The following is an 18,760-nucleotide window of genomic DNA, read 5'->3' on the forward strand; positions in this document are numbered from 1 at the left end:
GCAGAAAAGCTTTGTTCCCCCTCGGAGAGTGGTCAGTGTGGAGTTCGCAGCGTAATCATAAACGTCTGTCCATTATTCTGCACTCGATTCTTCTTGTGCGGAAGCAGGACCGTTCTTAATGTCGTCTCTGAGTACTGTGTGCGCGCCTCGGTTTCCCCACGTGTCACTGCTCTAGGGGGCGGGATCGGTGCAGGACAGGTGTGATGGCGATGGACTAACGGGGCACAGAGTGGCCCATATTCTGTAGGCCGGGGCCCGTCCCCCACCAGGAGCCGGCCAGAGGGCCGAGGAACAGAGCCCAGGTGACCGGAGTGGGGGGCAGGGTCCTTGGGGGGGGCGGTCAGGCTCCCCGGGGCCATGCCCAGGGGGACTTGCTGCAGGGAGCTCACAGGGGGTCCAAGGGGCTGAGCGCTCCCAGGGGGCACCAAATTCAGGCAGGTTCCTCGGCCTGTGGGGGGAGACGCTGCACCCAAGTCCTGCCCAGATTCATCTGGGGCGGTGCCTGAGCCCCCAGGGCACCCTGAAAGAGCCAGGCCAGCAGAGGTGGGTCTGGGGGGAGGGATGGGGTGGGGGGGGCGTACTAACCTGCATACCCCCTTAGTGGCTCCTCCCTAGCATCTCTCTGCTATCCTGATACACAGTCCGGGGTCACCCCCTGACATGGGCCGGCACCCCCCAGCCCTGCTGCTGCGAACAAGCCCCACCTTGGGAGCACTGGAGGTGGGGGCTTATCCAGGAGGCGAGCCCTGTGCGGGGATGTAAGGAGGGGGTGGCTGGGTCAGTCAGGCAATGGGGGGATACCCATCGTCTGGGGGGCCAGACTCCCCCATATGGAGAGGGCTCTCCCTCCACGGGGCGCAGTACGTGCAGGCAGTCGCGTGTCCCCACTCCAGGCAGCTGGCGGGTCTCTGGGGCATGAGGCCAGGGGATCCCCAGGCTCCTGGTGGGGCGGGGGTTTTTCCCCCAATCTCTGAAACCCCCCCCGGAAGTAGGACCCACCCATGAAGAAAGGCTGGGGGGCGCTGGGGGAAGGGACAGTGGGGGGGGGGCGTGCTGAGCATGGGGTGGGGATACATGTGCAACTGTCCTGAACTGTCGCCCCCCCCAGTAACCCCACCCCCCTTTTCCCACCCCATACAGATGGCACAGCCTGGCGCTGGAGGGGGGGGGTGTTTATTGAACCATCCGGGACACACAGTGAGGGGGGGGCCTGGTTGAGGGGATTCCCAGGGTGAGCAGGTGAATCAGGGTGACCCTCTAGGGGCCGGGTTCGGGGGGCTCCTTCTCATCGTCCGGGGGACAGTCGATGAAGTCAGCCAGCATAGTCTCCGTCTCGTCTGCCTCTGCCTGGGGGGGGAAAGATGGCAGGGGGGGGTGTCAGCCCTTGCCCTTGGGGCAGCCCCACCGCCCCCCCCGAGGCCCCATCTCCACCCCTCATCTCTTCTTCTCCCCTCAGCCCCCGACTCACCCCTGCCCCTCCCTGGGGCCCCACCCCTCACCCCTGTCTCACCTGCCGGCTGCTCATGCTTGCACCCCTCCCCGTACCCCCCCCGTCTCACCTCTGCCTTCACACCCTCCCACCCCACTCTCACCCCCCATCTCACCTCTGCCTTCACGCCCTCCCAACCCAGACCCCACCCCCACCCCCGTCTCACCTCTGCCTTCAAACCCTCCCACCCCAGACCCCACCCTCGCCCCCATCTCACCTCTGCCTTCACACCCTCCCACCCCAGACCCCACCCTCACCCCATCTCACCTCTGCCTTCACACCCTCCCACCCCACTCTCACCCCCACCCCCCATCTCACCTCTGCCTTCACACCCTCCCACCCCAGACCCCACCCCCACCCCATCTCACCTCTGCCTTCACACCCTCCCACCCCACTCTCACCCCCACCCCCCATCTCACCTCTGCCTTCACACCCTCCCACCCCAGACCCCACCCCCACCCCATCTCACCTCTGCCTTCACGCCCTCCCACCCCAGACCCCACCCCCACCCCCCATCTCACCTCTGCCTTCACACCCTCCCACCCCACTCTCACCCCCCATCTCACCTCTGCCTTCACACCCTCCCACCCCAGACCCCACCCCCCCCCCCCCATCTCACCTCTGCCTTCACACCCTCCCACCCCAGACCCCACCCCCACCCCCATCTCACCTCTGCCTTCACACCCTCCCACCCCACTCTCACCCCCACCCCCCATCTCACCTCTGCCTTCACACCCTCCCACCCCACTCTCACCCCCCATCTCACCTCTGCCTTCACGCCCTCCCACCCCAATCTCACCTCTGCCTTCACACCCTCCCACCCCACTCTCACCCCCCATCTCACCTCTGCCTTCACACCCTCCCACCCCAGACCCCACCCCCACCCCCCATCTCACCTCTGCCTTCACGCCCTCCCACCCCAGACCCCACCCCCACCCCCCATCTCACCTCTGCCTTCACACCCTCCCACCCCATTCTCACCCCCCATCTCACCTCTGCCTTCACGCCCTCCCACCCCAGACCCCACCCCCACCCCCATCTCACCTCTGCCTTCACACCCTCCCACCCCAGACCCCACCCCCACCCCCCATCTCACCTCTGCCTTCACGCCCTCCCACCCCACTCTCACCCCCCATCTCACCTCTGCCTTCACACCCTCCCACCCCACTCTCACCCCCCATCTCACCTCTGCCTTCACGACCTCCCACCCCAGACCCCACCCCCACCCCCCATCTCACCTCTGCCTTCACGCCCTCCCACCCCAGACCCCACCCCCACCCCCCCATCTCACCTCTGCCTTCACACCCTCCCACCCCACTCTCACCCGCCATCTCACCTCTGCCTTCACGCCCTCCCACCCCAGACCCCACCCCCACCCCCCATCTCACCTCTGCCTTCACGCCCTCCCACCCCAGACCCCACCCTCACCCCCCATCTCACCTCTGCCTTCACAGCCGGCTGCTCCCGCTCGGGGCTGGGCTGCGCCCCCTCTCCGGCGCCATCTCCCTGCTCCCCCGCCGGGGGTGCCCCCTCCTCCTTGGGGGGCCGGTCCTCCTCCAGAATGGGGGGCGGGGCTTCCAGCAGCGGGGGCTCCTCCCCCATCTCTTCTGGGGCGGGAGGCGGGGCCTGGAGGGGGCTGGCTTGCTGGGGCGGGGTGGGCGGCAGCTCCTCCTCCTCCCGCGGCGGTGGCTGCGGGGCGGGCGGGGGACTAGCCTTCATCACCACCACCTCCTCCACCTCCTCGGCGGGCAGCGGAGCGGGGGCCTGGCTCTCCTCTACCTCCATGATGAGATCGTCCGGCTCCCCGGGCGCGGCCGGCAGCTCCTGGGGGGCGGGAGGCGCCCGCTCTTCCTCCGACAGGGCCCCCTCCTCCTCCTCCTCCTCCTCCTCCTCTTCCGACAGGCCTTCCTCCTCCTCGTACTCCTCCTCCTCCTCTTCCTCCTCCCCCAGCTCTTCCTCCTCCTCAAATTCCTCCTCCTCCTCCTCCTCGTCGAAGTCCTCATCTTCCTCGTCGAAGTACTCCTCCTCCTCCTCCTCCTCCTCCTCCTCGTCCTCCGGGAACTCCTCCTCCTCCTCCTCGCTGCTGTTGATGTTGATCACGGCCGGGTTCTCCTCGCCCAGGCCGGGCAGCGCTTCGCCGGCGGAGGGCGGCTCCTCGGGGGGCTGGGCGGGGGGCGGGGAGGGGGGTGCAGGAGGCGGCGGGGGCGGCGGGGGGGGCTTGGGCAGCAGCCCCTTGGGGACGATGACCACGCTGTCGTCAGAGTCGCTCTCCAGGGAGATCTCCACGTCCGACTCCTCCTCCTTCTCGTAGTGCACGTAGACGGGGCGCCGGGGCTTGCCCCCCAGCCCCGCTCCCCCCTCCTCCGCGCCCCCGGGCGAGGACGGGGCCAGCACCCGGGGGTCGCCCGCCTCCCCGGGCTCCTCCGCCAGTGCCAGGCCAGGGGCGGCGGAAGGGGGCAGCCGGGGCGGCGCCAGCCCCAGGTGGTTGGCGGACGGGGGGCGGGCGGGCGGCGGGGCGGGGAAGGGCGGGGCCTGGCGGAAGGGGGAGGTGGCCAGGTCTGCAGGGGCGGGGCCGGCCAAGGGGGCAGGGCCGGGGAAGGGCAGCTGCAGGGAGGGCACCCGAGGGCGCGCCAGGGCGCTGCAGGTCACCAGGGCTTCGGCGCAGAAGGACGACACCTGCAGGGGACGAGAGAGAGGGGGAGAGCTGGAGCCGAGGGGGGGAAGAGGCGAAGGCGGGGGTGTCCCTGTGGGGTCTCACCTGCAGGCTGGGGTCCCGCTGGCCCAGGGTGAAGGCCCTCAGGGCGCAGTGCAGGGGTGGGGGGCAGGCGGGCGCGGGTGCCAGGAGCAGGGCCAGCAGCAGGCGGTACAGCTGGTGGCGACAGGCCGGGCTGGCATAGGGGCTCCCGGGGGGGACGTCCCCCTGGGCCAGGCGGAGCAGCAGCGGCACCACCAGCTCCTGCAGCCTCTGAGGGGAGAGACGGGGGGGTTAGAGACGGCGCCCCATAACCCGGAACCCCCCATTCACCCCACAACCCCCCACTCACCCCAGAACCCGGAGCCCCCCATTCACCCTGCAATTCCCCCATTCACCCCACAACCCCCCACTCGCCCCAGAACCCAGAGCCCCCCACTCACCCCACAACCCCCCACTCACCCTGCAACTCCCCCACTCACTCCGTACCCTGGAGCCCCCCGACTCGCCCTGCAACTCCCCCACTCACTCCGTACCCTGGAGCCCCCCGACTCGCCCTGCAACTCCCCCACTCACTCCGTAACCTGGAGCCCCCCCTCTTTAATCCCCCATTCTCTGCCTTCCGCCTCCACCACCCTGTGCTCCAACCCCACCGCCACGTGTGCCTGCCCCATCTAACCCCCGCTGCGCCACCCCACATCACTCACCCTGTGGGTCTCCTCCTTGACCAGGCTTCCTCCCAGCAGGATGGCCCGGCTCAGCACTGCAGAGAGATGGGAGGATTTCAGGGGGGCAGCTTGGTCACCCCCAGCCCCCCACAAGGGGTGAGCCCCCCGAGGTGATGGGGGAAAAGGCAAAAGCCGAGGGGCCCCACATCCCACAGGGACCCGTGCCCCCCATGCAGCCCCCCCTCCCCCGAGTCCTCGCTGGGGGCCCCCTTACCTTGCAGAGCCGCCTTACAGACGTCGCTGTTGGCCATGGGGTCCTGCTTGCGGTGCAGGGAGGGGGCGTCACCCCCCTCCGACAGCTTCGGCTTCTTGGGGGCGCTGGGCTTCCCCTCCGAGCCGGGGCGCTCCACTTTCAGCTGGGGGGGCAGGAGCACTTAGCGAGGTGCTGGGGGCACTGTGGGGCAGGGAGCGGGGCAGGGGCGCAGCAGGGGGTGCTCTCTCCCGGCATGCAGGACTGCCCCAGGGTGGTGCGAGGGGGCGCTGTGGGGCAAGGAGCAGAGCGGGGGCTCAGCAGGGGGCGCTCTCCCCCAGCAGGCAGGCCTGGCCCCAGGGCGGCACTAGAAGGAGCGGTGGGGCAGGCAGTGGGGCGGGGGGCTCAGCAAGGAATACTCTCCCCCGGCAGGCAGGGCTGCCCCAGGGTGGTGCGAGGGGGCGCTGTGGGGCAAGGAGCAGAGCGGGGGCTCAGCAGGGGGCGCTCTCCCCCAGCAGGCAAGGCTGGCCCCAGGGCGGCGCTATGGTCCCTGTGGGGCAGGGAAGGGGCTCAGCAGGGGGCGCTCTCCCCAGCACACAGGGGGGCTCACCTTGACGCTGTCGGTGGGGGGTGCAATGTCGCTCAACAGGTGGGCCAGCAGGGCCTCGCTGCGGTGGGGGGGGGCCCTGCAGCACCCCCGCGCCGGCCCCGCCCACCTGCACCCACAGCTCCAGGACCTGGTACAGCCGGGTGCGCACGGCGCTGCAGAGAGAGGGGGGGTCAGGGCAGGGCTGCAGAACAGGACCCCCCCTTGCTAGCCTCCACGGCCCCCCACTGACCTGTAGGGCTTCTCCTGGCCCAGTGGCACCGAGTCCCTGCTGCTGCTCCAGGCACCCAGCACCTGGGGGAAGAGCCGGCCCAGAACGCTGCCCCAGCGCGCCAGTCGGGCCCCACACCTGGGGGGAGAGGGGTCAGCGCGGTGAGGCAGGGATCCGCCCGTATCGCCCCACAGTGCCCCAGCGTGCCAGTCGGGCCCCACACCTGGGGGGAGAGAGGTCAGCGCGGTGAGGCAGGGATCCGCCCGTATCGCCCCACAGTGCCCCAGCGTGCCAGCCGGGCCCCACACCTGGGGGGGCGAGAGGTCAGCACGATGAGGCAGGGACCCCTCCATATCCCTCCACGGTGCCCCAGCCGGGCCCCACACCTGGGGGAAGAGGGGTCACCGCGGTGAGGCAGGGACCCCCCCGTATTGCCCCACAGTGCCCCAGCGCGCCAGCCGGGCCCCACACCTGGGGGGAGAGAGGTCAGTGCGGTGAGGCAGGGACCCCCCCATATCACCCCACGGTGCCCCAGCGCGCCAGCGGGGCCCCACACCTGGGGGGAGAGGGGTCAGCGTGGTGAGGCAGGGACCCCCCCATATCACCCCACAGTGCCCCAGCGCACCAGCCGGGCCCCACACCTGGGGGGAGAGAGGTCAGCGCGGTGAGGCAGGGACCCCCCCATATCGCCCCACGGTGCCCCAGCACGCCAGCCAGGCCCCACACCTGGGGGGAGAGGGGTCAGCACGATGAGGCAGGGACCCCTCCGTATCCCCCCACGCTGCCCCAGCTGGGCCCCACACCTGGGGGGACAGGGGTCAGCACAGTGAGGCAGGGACCGCCCCGTATCTCCCCATGCTGCCCCAGCGCGCCAGCCGGGCCCCACACCTGGAGGGAGAGGGGTCAGCACGATGAGGCAGGGACCCCTCCGTATCCCTCCACGCTGCCCCAGCTGGGCCCCACACCTGGGGGAAGAGAGGTCAGCACGGTGAGGCAGGGACCCCCCCCGCATCCCCCCATGCTGCCCTAGCGCGTCAGCTAGGCCCCGCACCTGGGGGGAGAGGGGTCAGCGCAGCAAAGCAGGGACCCCCCCATATGCCCCCACACTGCCCCAGCACACCCCACACCTGGGGGCAGAGGCCTCAGCGCGGTGAGGCAGGGACCTCCCCATATCCCCCCATGCTGCCCCCGCTGGGCCCCACACTCGGGGGGGAGAGGGGTCAGCGCGGCAAGGCAGGGACCCCCCCATATGCCCCCACAGTGCCCGCACTGGGCCCCACACCTGGGGGGAAAGGGCTCAGCGCGGCAAGGCAGGGACCCCCTTGTATCCCCCCATGCTGCCCCAGCGCGCCCACACTTGGGGGGAGAGGGGTCAGCGCGCTCCCAGCCGAGCCCCGCCCCCGGCAGACTCACGCCAGGATCAGGGCCGCCAGCACATCCAGGATCTCCAGATGGACAGACGGCAGCAGCAGCATTTTCAGGGGCCCGTCGCCGAACCAGCTCTGGGGGAGGGAGACGAGGGGAGGGGGGTCAGACAGGCACCAGCCCCCACCTTGGGGCTCGAGGGGGGACTAGAACACACCCCCCTCTGGGGGACAAGGGGGCGACCCCAGCCCCGCACACCCGGGCGCGGGGGAGGGGCACCGTATGGCTCCCCGAGCATGGGCCAGGGCGCTGGCCCTTTAAGAGCAGGCAGGCTGGGCCCTACAGGGCTGTATGGGCCTTCCAGCCATGCGGGGGGGCTGGTGGGACATCCCCCCTCCCCACCGCCCCACTCACGATGTTCTTGATGGAGATGTTCAGAGCCCGGCACACGAGATCCAGAACGTCCTGGACTGGAACCGTCACGGGAGCCACAAACTCGCTGCTGTAATGGCATGGAGGGGGCGTTAGCTGGGGGGGCTCTCCCCTTTGAGTCAGCACTAGGGGGTGCTGTCCTGCAGGCACCCCAGCCGGGGGCAGTGACCAAGTGGGCACGTTCTCTGAGGACTGTGTGTGTGCCTCAGTTTCCCCACGTGTCACTCCTGTATCTAGTGGGCAGGACTGGTGCAGGGCAGGTGTGACAGTGACAGGCTAATGGGGCACAGAGACTGGCCCATAGGCTGTAGCCCGATGGGCCGGAGGGGCTGCAAACGAAGCGTCCAGGTATGCCTGGGAGAGAGAGGAAGCCGGGAGGTGGCGGGGGGAAGAGAGTAGCTGGGGGGGGCCTGAACTTGGGCTGCTGGCTTGGGACTCAGGTCCCCCCCCCCCAGAGAGATGTTGCGGCAGGTCCCTGATCCCGGTGCGAACGACCTCGGTCCTATGAGCGTTCCCCCCGGCTCAGAACCCGGCTGTGTCCCGGCTGCCGGGGGGGGCGTCAGCGGGGTCCCCAGGGGCCCCACCCAGAGGGAATCACTGTGGGGAGCACACGGGGGGGCCAGGGGAGAGACGCTGAACCCAGCCCCGGCGTTCACTGACCATTGCCAGCCCGGCAGAGCCCTGCGCAGTCTGGAGGGAAGGGGGGGCGGGGAACCCCGGCAGTGTCCTGGTTGCCGGGGGGGGCCTCAGCGGGGTCCCCAGGGGCCCCACCCAGAGGGAATCACTGTGGGGAGCACACGGGGGGGCCAGGGGAGAGACGCTGAACCCAGCCCCGGTGTTCACTGACCATTGCCAGCCCGGCAGAGCCCTGTGCAGTCTGGAGGGAAGGGGGGGGCAGGGAACCCCGGCTGTGTCCTGGTTGCCGGGGGGGGGCGTCAGAGGGGTCCCCGAGGCCCCACCCAGAGAGAATCGCTGTGGGGAGCACACGGGGAGGCCAGGGGAGAGACGCTGAACCCAGCCCCGGTGTTCACTGACCATTGCCAGCCCGGCAGAGCCCTGTGCAGTCTGGAGGGAAGGGGGGGCAGGGAACCCCGGCTGTGTCCTGGTTGCCGGGGGGGGCGTCAGCGGGGTCCCCAGGGGCCCCACCCAGAGGGAATCACTGTGGGGAGCACACGGGGGGGCCAGGGGAGAGACGCTGAACCCACCCCCGGCGTTCACTGACCATTGCCAGCCCGGCAGAGCCCTGCGCAGTCTGGAGGGAGGGGAGGCGGGGAACCCCGGCAGTGTCCCGGGGGGGCCATGGGGGGGCACGTGAGTACCTCAGCAGGAGCTGCAGGCACTTGGCCAGGCCGGAGAAGCGGTTGCAGAGGGTCAGGATGAAGTTGGTCTCCCCGTCGGGCGGCGCCGGAGGCAGCAGCAGCTCCACGCCTGGGCCCTCGTAGGGCAGGGGGTCTGCGGGGGGGGGAAGGAGGGACTCAGTGGGGGGGGGGTTCCCGGCCCTCCACTGGGGTGGGCAGGATGCCGGGGTCCCCACCACCACCCCAGGAGCAGCATCCTAGTGTAATGGAGGCCTGTTCACACCCCCACACACACTGGTGTCTGCCCCCCGGGAGCTCTGATGGGGGCTCCGATCTGCCGGACGCCTGGGTTCACACACACACACACACACACACACTCACACTGGTGTCTGCACCCCGGGAGCTCTGATGGGGGCTCCAATCCGCCAGACGCCTGGGTTCACACACACACACACACACACACACACACACACACACACACACTGGTGTCTGCACCCCGGGAGCTCTGATGGGGGCTCCGATCCGCCAGACGCCTGGGTTCACAACCCCCCCCGGGAGCTCTGATGGGGGCTCTGATCTGCCTGACGCCTGGGTTGACACACACACACACACACACACACACACACACACACACACAGGTGTCTGCCCCCCGGGAGCTCTGATGGGGGCTCCAATCCGCCAGACGCCTGGGTTCACAACCCACCCCGGGAGCTCTGATGGGGGCTCTGATCTGCCTGACGCCTGGGTTGACACACACACACACACACACACACACTGGTGTCTGACTCCCGGGAGCTGTGATGGGGGCTCCGATCCGCCGGATGCCTGGGTTCACACACACACACACACACACTCACACTGGTGTCTGCCCCCGGGAGCTCTGATGGGGGCTCCAATCCCCCAGACGCCTGGGTTCACAACCCCCCCCCGGGAGCTCTGATGGGGGCTCTGATCTGCCTGACGCCTGGGTTCACACACACACACACACACACACTCACACTGGTGTCTGACTCCCGGGAGCTGTGATGGGGGCTCCGATCCGCCGGATGCCTGGGTTCACACACACACACACACACTCACACTGGTGTCTGCCCCCGGGAGCTCTGATGGGGGCTCCAATCCCCCAGACGCCTGGGTTCACAACCCCCCCCGGGAGCTCTGATGGGGGCTCTGATCTGCCTGACGCCTGGGTTGACACACACACACACACACTGGTGTCTGACTCCCAGGAGCTCTGACGGGGGGCTCCAATCCGCCAGACGCCTGGGTTCACAACCCCCCCCGGGAGCTCTGATGGGGGCTCCGATCCGCCAGATGCCTGGGTTCACACACACACACCCCCACTGGCGTCGGCCCCCCCAGGAGCTCTGATGGGCGCTCCGATCCGCCGGATGCCTGGGTTCACACACACACACACACACACACACACACACACACACTGGTGTCTGACCCCCGGGAGCTCTGATGGGGACTCCAATCCGCCGGACGCCTGGGTTCACACCCCCCCTCGAGAGCTCTGATGGGGGCTTCGATCCACCAGACGCCTGGGTTCACACACACACACACACACACACACACACACACTGGTGTCCGACTCCCAGGAGCTCTGATGGGGGCTCCGATCCGCCAGATGCCTGGGTTCACACACACACACCCCCACTGGCGTCGGCCCCCCCGGGAGCTCTGATGGGGGCTCTGATCTGCCTGACGCCTGGGTTGACACACACACACACACACACACACTGGTGTCTGACTCCCGGGAGCTGTGATGGGGGCTCCGATCCGCCGGATGCCTGGGTTCACACACACACACACACACACACACACACACACACACACACTCTCACACTGGTGTCTGCCCCCGGGAGCTCTGATGGGGGCTCCAATCCGCCAGACGCCTGGGTTCACAACCCCCCCCCCCGGGAGCTCTGATGGGGGCTCTGATGTGCCTGACGCCTGGGTTGACACACACACACACACACACACACACTGGTGTCTGACTCCCAGGAGCTCTGATGGGGGCTCCAATCCGCCAGACGCCTGGGTTCACAACCCCCCCCGGGAGCTCTGATGGGGGCTCCGATCCGCCAGACGCCTGGGTTCACACACACACACACACTCACACTGGTGTCTGCCCCCCGGGAGCTCTGATGGGGGCTCTGATCCGCCAGACGCCTGGGTTCACACACACACACCCCCACTGGCGTCGGCCCCCCCAGGAGCTCTGATGGGCGCTCCGATCCGCCGGATGCCTGGGTTCACACACACACACACACACACACACACACACACACACACACACACACTGGTGTCTGACCCCCGGGAGCTCTGATGGGGACTCCAATCCGCCGGACGCCTGGGTTCACAACCCCCCCCGAGAGCTCTGATGGGGGCTTCGATCCACCAGACGCCTGGGTTCACACACACACACACACACACACACACACACACTGGTGTCCGACTCCCAGGAGCTCTGATGGGGGCTCCGATCCGCCAGATGCCTGGGTTCACACACACACACCCCCACTGGCGTCGGCCCCCCCAGGAGCTCTGATGGGCGCTCCGATCCGCCGGATGCCTGGGTTCACACACACACACACACACACACACACACACACACACACTGGTGTCCGACTCCCAGGAGCTCTGATGGGGGCTCCGATCCGCCAGATGCCTGGGTTCACACACACACACCCCCACTGGCGTCGGCCCCCCCAGGAGCTCTGATGGGGGCTCTGATCTGCCTGACGCCTGGGTTGACACACACACACACACACACACACACACTGGTGTCTGACTCCCGGGAGCTCTGATGGGGGCTCCAATCTGCCGGACGCCTGGGTTCACACACACACACCCCCACTGGCGTCGGCCCCCCCAGGAGCTCTGATGGGCGCTCCGATCCGCCGGATGCCTGGGTTCACACACACACACACACACACACACACACACACTGGTGTCCAACTCCCAGGAGCTCTGATGGGGGCTCCGATCCGCCAGATGCCTGGGTTCACACACACACACCCCCACTGGCGTCGGCCCCCCCAGGAGCTCTGATGGGGGCTCTGATCTGCCTGACGCCTGGGTTCACACACACACACACACACACACACACACACTGGTGTCTGACTCCCGGGAGCTCTGATGGGGGCTCCGATCCGCCAGACGCCTGGGTTCACAACCCCCCCCGGGAGCTCTGATGGGGGCTCCAATCTGCCGGACGCCTGGGTTCTCACACACACACACACACTGGTGTTTGACTCCCGGGAGCTGTGATGGGGGCTCCGATCCGCCAGACGCCTGGGTTCACACACACACACACACACACACACTGGTGTCTGACTCCCGGGAGCTCTGATGGGGGCTCCGATCTGCCGGACGCCTGGGTTCACACACACACACACACACACACACACACACACACTGGTGTCTGACTCCCGGGAGCTCTGATGGGGGCTCCGATCCGCCAGACGCCTGGGTTCACACACACACACCCCCACTGGCATCGGCCCCCCCAGGAGCTCTGATGGGCGCTCCGATCTGCCGGATGCCTGGGTTCAGCCCACCCCTCCACTGGCATCTGCCCCCCGGGAGCTCCGATCCGCCGGACGCCTGGGTTCACACCCCCTCCCGGCAGCTCTGCGGGGGACTCCAACCCGCCGGACGCCTGGGTTCCCCTCCCGTAAGCCCCGCCCCCCCTTACCGGTCTCGGCGCCCTCGTAGAGGTTTCCCAGCAGGCCGTGCAGCGTGGCCAGCAGCGCGTGCAGCTCCTGCTCCCAGCACTCCGTGTGCTTCAGCCCGTGGGTGAAGCCTGCGCCCAGTGAGGGCAGCAGCGCGTAGCATTCGCACGCCAGCTGCCGGGGGGGAGAGACGGTGTCAGCGCCCCCCCGCCCGGGGGCAGCCCCCCATCAGGGGGCCCTGGGGGCTGATCCCCAGTCCCTCATGTCGCAGGACAGCACCTCCCAAGTGCTGCCCTCCTGCCCTGCCCCTCCCTCATCCGTTCCTCCTCCCTGCCCACGTCCTGGGGCAGCAACCCCCTGGCCACAGCTCCATTCCCAGCCCAGGGGGGACCCCCACCCATCCTCCCCACTGTGGGGATCCCCGCAGGCCCAGCTCCCCCCGAAAGCAGACAGATTTAACCACCCCGATCTGAAGGGTTTGGGGAACTATATGGGGGGTGGTTTTCCCAGCTCCCAGAGCTCCCCCCCAGTACCTGCTGCAGTTGGGGCGACTCAGCGTCCACTCGGGACAGGAAATAGGCAGCTAGTTTGCCCTGGGGGTGAGGAGAGAAAGTGGGTGAGCAGCCGGGCACTGAGCCCCACGGCGCGCCCCTCCCCTGCCCCACAGGGGGCTGACAGACTTACCCGGAGGGAGCCGCAGGCCCGCGGGTAACACGTCATGCAGGCCTTGATGCCCTCCAGAGCCGAGAGCTGGCACTGGGGAGAGAGCAGAGACGCCGTCAGGCTCCCACCCAGCCGACGGGGACTGGCTGGCTCTGGGGGGGCACTCAGCTCGGGTTTGAGGGCCAGCAGGGAGGTGAGCAGCCCGGGGATGTGGGGGGGGGCACTCACCTCGGGTTTGAGGGCCAGCAGGGAGGTGAGCAGCCCGGGGATGTGGGGGGGGGGCACTCACTCGGGTTGAGGGCCAGCAGGGAGGTGAGCAGCCCGGGGATGTGGTTGGTGGCGATGTCCCGTGCCAGCTCGGGGATGTATGTGGGGGGGGAACGGGGCCGGCGCTGTGGGGGGGGCACTCACCTCGGGTTTGAGGGCCAGCAGGGAGGTGAGCAGCCCGGGGATGTGGTTGGTGGCGATGTCCCGTGCCAGCTCGGGGATGTATGTGGGGGGGGGGCAGGGCCGGCGCTGTGGGGGGGGGCACTCACCTCGGGTTGAGGGCCAGCAGGGAGGTGAGGAGCCCGGGGCAGTGGGGAGCGGGGCCGGTGCTGTGGGGGGGGGGGCACTCACCTCGGGTTTGAGGGCCAGCAGGGAGGTGAGCAGCCCGGGGATGTGGGGGGGGGGCACTCACCTCGGGTTTGAGGGCCAGCAGGGAGGTGAGGAGCCCGGGGCAGTGGGGAGCGGGGCCGGCGCTGTGGGGGGGGGGCACTCACCTCGGGTTTGAGGGCCAGCAGGGAGGTGAGCAGCCCGGGGATGTGGGGGGGGGGGCACTCGCCTCGGGTTTGAGGGCCAGCAGGGAGGTGAGGAGCCCGGGGCAGTGGGGGGGGGCACTCACCTCGGGTTTGAGGGCCAGCAGGGAGGTGAGCAGCCCGGGGATGTGGGGGGGGGGCACTCACCTCGGGTTTGAGGGCCAGCAGGGAGGTGAGCAGCCCGGGGATGTGGGGAGCGGGGCCGGCGCTGGGGGAGGGGCACTCACCTCGGGTTTGAGGGCCAGCAGGGAGGTGAGGAGCTAGGGGCAGGGGGGAACGGGGCCGGCGCTGTGGGGGGGGGCACTCACCTCGGGTTTGAGGGCCAGCAGGGAGGTGAGCAGCCCGGGGATGTGGTTGGTAGCGATGTCCCGTGCCAGCTCGGGGATGTATGTGGGGGGGTGCAGGGCCGGCGCTGTGGGGGGGGGCACTCACCTCGGGTTTGAGGGCCAGCAGGGAGGTGAGCAGCCCGGGGGTGTGGGGGGGGGGGCACTCACCTCGGGTTTGAGGGCCAGCAGGGAGGTGAGGAGCCCGGGGCAGTGGGGGGGGGGCACTCACCTCGGGTTTGAGGGCCAGCAGGGAGGTGAGCAGCCCGGGGCAGTGGGGAGCGGGGCCGGCGCTGTGTGGGGGGGCACTCACCTCGGGTTTGAGGGCCAGCAGGGAGGTGAGCAGCCCGGGGCAGTGGGGGGGGGGCACTCACCTCGGGTTTGAGGGCCAGCAGGGAGGTGAGCAGCCCGGGGCAGTGGGGAGCGGGGCCGGCGCTGTGTGGGGGGGCACTCACCTCGGGTTTGAGGGCCAGCAGGGAGGTGAGCAGCCCGGGGATGTGGGGGGGGGCACTCACCTCGGGTTTGAGGGCCAGCAGGGAGGTGAGCAGCCCGGGGCAGTGGGGAGCGGGGCCGGCGCTGTGGGGGGGGGCACTCACCTCGGGTTTGAGGGCCAGCAGGGAGGTGAGCAGCCCGGGGATGTGGGGGGGGGCACTCACCTCGGGTTTGAGGGCCAGCAGGGAGGTGAGGAGCCCGGGGCAGTGGGGAGCGGGGCCGGCGCTGTGGGGGGGGGCACTCACCTCGGGTTTGAGGGCCAGCAGGGAGGTGAGCAGCCCGGGGATGTGGGGGGGGGCACTCACCTCGGGTTTGAGGGCCAGCAGGGAGGTGAGCAGCCCGGGGCAGTGGGGAGCGGGGCCGGCGCTGTGGGGGGGGCACTCACCTCGGGTTTGAGGGCAGCAGGGAGGTGAGCAGCCCGGGGATGTGGGGGGGGGCACTCACCTCGGGTTTGAGGGCCAGCAGGGAGGTGAGCAGCCCGGGGGCAGTGGGGAGCGGGGGCCGGCGCTGTGGGGGGGGCACTCACCTCGGGTTTGAGGGCCAGCAGGGAGGTGAGCAGCCCGGGGATGTGGGGGGGGGGCACTCACCTCGGGTTTGAGGGCCAGCAGGGAGGTGAGCAGCCCGGGGCAGTGGGGAGCGGGGCCGGCGCTGTGGGGGGGGGCACTCACCTCGGGTTTGAGGGCCAGCAGGGAGGTGAGCAGCCCGGGGATGTGGGGGGGGGCACTCACCTCGGGTTTGAGGGCCAGCAGGGAGGTGAGGAGCCCGGGGCAGTGGGGAGCGGGGCCGGCGCTGTGGGGGGGGGGCACTCACCTCGGGTTTGAGGGCCAGCAGGGAGGTGAGCAGCCCGGGGATGTGGTTGGTGGCGATGTCCCGTGCCAGCTCGGGCAGCTGGCAGGAGTAGAGCAGCAGGTCCCGCAGCACGGCCGCCCCCAGCGCCATGGTGGGGGCAGGGTCCTGGGACTGGGGGGTGGGAGACAGGTGTCAGCCCAGCCACGCCCACTTCCTGCCTGCCCCACCCCTGCTGCCCCTCCGTACCCCACTCCCTTGCCCCTCCCTGCCCCCTTCCCCCACCACACAGCTCCCCCCTGTCTGCCCCACCGTACCTCCTCCCCCATACCTCACCCCACTCATTCACTCCTCCTTGCCGCCCACCTCTCGCTCCGCCCCCTGTCCCCAGCTCAATGCAGAGTCTCTGTTTTTTCACACACCCCTTTTGTCCTCCCTCTCTCACCCCCCCTTTTACGTTCTGCCGCTGCCCCCGTTCACGCACAGCCCCCCCTCACCTGGAGCAGGTGCTGCAGGGCACGCAGCCAGCCCAGGCAGTGCTGCTGGAACGGCTCCGTGGGGCTCTCACTCACCAGCAGGGAGAGCAGACACAGCCCCTCGAACCTGGGGGGCACAGGGAGATCAGTGGGGGACACCCACCCAGCTGGGGGGGGGCTGAGTCAGCCAGCCTCTGCTCCACAGCCCCCTCTGTTGTGTCACGTGCTGGGAAAGCAAGGGGAGGAGATGGCTCCAGGGCTGCCCCTATGGGGCCCATGGGGGAGAGGCGGCTCCTGACCCTATAAGGGAAATGGGGTGGGGAGTTTGCAGGGGAGCCAGAGAGGGCTCTGGTATCCCCTATAAGTGAAGCTGGGCAGGGTTTTCCTGTGGGGCACAGTGAGAGGGAACCAAGGAGGGGTTTCCAGGGGACTCCCAGCCCCTTAGGGGGATGGGTCAGACCCTCTGCCCCCAGAGCAATGGGGTGCAGTGGGGGGACTCACCGTGTCTTGAGGGTGCCCAGCCGGGCATTGGTGGCCCCGATCAGGCCTCCCAGGGCCTGCAGGTTCTGGGAACACAAAGTAGAGGGGGGTTACCGACGAACCCCGGACAGTACAGCCCCGCCCCCAGCCATGGGATGGGGGGCAGTGTGGCACACATGCTCTGGAGACCTCTGCAGAAAGGGGGGAGCCCCCCAGGCTACTCTGCCCCCTAGACCCTCCTCCGCCTCCTCCCCACACTCCCTGCCTCCCACTCTGCCCCCCGGACCCTCTTCCCCTACAACCCTACCCAACCCCACCCCACCCCAGCCCTCATCGGGCCCTGCTGCCCAGGGGGGTCAGACCCAGGGGGGAGAATGGGCCAAGGGGTCCTTGGAGGAGGGGGCGGGGCTCCTCCCTGTGGCAGGGCTAAAGGGGCGGGGCCCAGCAGGGAGTGGGCAGGACTCTGGGGAAGGAGGGGGCGGGGATCCGGGGGCAGGGGAGGAGGGTCAGGGATCTCCATGTGGTGGGACACAGGGGCAGGGCTCCCAGGAAGGGGCAGGACTCTGGGGGCAGAGAGGGGGTGGGGCTCCAGGAGGGGGCAGGGCTCCTGAGGGCAGGGCTCCAGGGAGGGAAGGAGGGGGGCGGGGCTCCCAGGAAGGGGCAGGACTCTGGGGGCAGGGAGGGGGTGGGGCTCCAGGAGGGGGCAGGGCTCCTGAGGGCAGGGCTCCAGGGAGGGAAGGAGGGGGCGGGGCTCCCAGGAAGGGGCAGGACTCTGGGGGCAGGGAGGGGGTGGGGCTCCAGAGGGGGCGGGGCTCCTGAGGGCAGGGCTCCAGGGAGGGGTGGGACTCTGGGGACAGGGAGGGGGTGGGACTCCGGGAGGGGGCGGGACTCTGGGGGGAAGGAGGGGGTGGGGCTCCCAGGGAGGGGCAGGACTCTGGGGGCAGGGAGGGGGTGGGGCTCCAGGAGGGGGCGGGGCTCCAGGGAGGGAAGGAGGGGGCGGGGCTCCCAGGCAGGAGGGGGCAGGGCTCCGGGAGGGGGCGGGGCTCCGGGCTGCGGGACAGGAGGGGGCGGGGCTCCCGAGAGGGGCGGGGCTCCGGGCACCGGGGAGGAGGGGGCGGGGCTCCCGAGAGGGGGCGGGGCTCCGGGCAGGAGGGGGCGGGGCTCCGAGCAGGAGGGGGCGGGGCTCCGGGCTGCGGGACAGGAGGGGGCGGGGCTCCCAGGCAGGAGGGGACGGGGCTCCGGGCAGGAGGGGGCGGGGCTCCGGGCAGGAGGGGGAGGAGCTCTGGGCAGCGGGACAGAAGGGGGCGGGGCTCCGGGCAGGAGGGGGCGGGGCTCCCGAGAGGGGGCGGGGCTCCGGGCTGCGGGACAGGAGGGGGCGGGGCTCCGGACAGGAGGGGGCGGGGCTCCGGGGCGCTCACCTGGCCGCTGTCCCGCAGGCCGCGCACCAGGCCGGGCAGGGGCCGGGCCCCGCCCAGCGCCTCCAGCACGAGCCGCCCCGGGCAGCCCGAGGCCGCCGCCGCCGCCATGCTGCCCAGCTCCGCTCCGCCCCGCCTTCCGCGTCATCGCCACGCGCCCGGCGGCCCTGGAAACCAACCGCCCGCGCGCGCGCCTGACGTCATCCCCAGGCCACTGGGGGCCCTGGGAACGGCGCGCGCCCGCCGCTCGCCGTGCGTCATCGCGCCGCCTTCGGGATGGGGGGGGCTGGAAACCGCCATGTGTGACCGGCCCAATGGCGGGGGGGCTGGAAACCGCCATGTGGGACCGGCCCAATGGCGGGGGGGCTGAAAACAGCCATGTGTGACTATCCCAATGGCGGGGGGGCTGGAAACCGCCATGTGTTACTGTCCCAATGGGGTGGGGGGCTGGAAACCACCATGTGGGACCGGCCCAATGCCAGGGGGGCTGGAAACAGCCATGTGTGACTATCCCAATGGGGTCGGGGGCTGGAAACCACCATGTGTGACTGTCCCAGTGGGGTGGGGGGCTGGAAACCACCATGTCTTACCGGCCGAATGGGGGGGGGGGACTAGAAACCGCCATGTGTGACTATC

At 69.8% G+C, this 18,760-nt stretch overlaps 1 protein-coding gene across 1 annotated transcript; it reads right to left on the bottom strand.

The window, feature by feature from the left end:
* Window positions 1–1,157: 1,157 nt before the first annotated feature.
* On the bottom strand, window positions 1,158–18,203 carry PELP1 (proline, glutamate and leucine rich protein 1). The gene is given in 19 exon segments (XM_030546936.1): window positions 1,158–1,347; window positions 2,930–3,652; window positions 3,686–4,165; window positions 4,248–4,454; window positions 4,889–4,944; window positions 5,124–5,265; window positions 5,710–5,772; window positions 5,774–5,861; window positions 5,939–6,055; window positions 7,331–7,419; window positions 7,697–7,784; window positions 9,034–9,166; window positions 12,716–12,866; window positions 13,226–13,285; window positions 13,377–13,448; window positions 15,778–15,927; window positions 16,251–16,356; window positions 16,731–16,795; window positions 18,128–18,203. Coding segments are annotated over 16 exon segments (2,688 nt in total). The 5' UTR covers window positions 15,907–15,927; window positions 16,251–16,356; window positions 16,731–16,795; window positions 18,128–18,203; the 3' UTR covers window positions 1,158–1,257.
* Between the last annotated feature and the right edge of the window lie 557 nt (window positions 18,204–18,760).

This window comes from Gopherus evgoodei, unplaced genomic scaffold, assembly GCF_007399415.2.
Source record: "Gopherus evgoodei ecotype Sinaloan lineage unplaced genomic scaffold, rGopEvg1_v1.p scaffold_51_arrow_ctg1, whole genome shotgun sequence".
NCBI lineage: Eukaryota > Metazoa > Chordata > Testudines > Testudinidae > Gopherus > Gopherus evgoodei.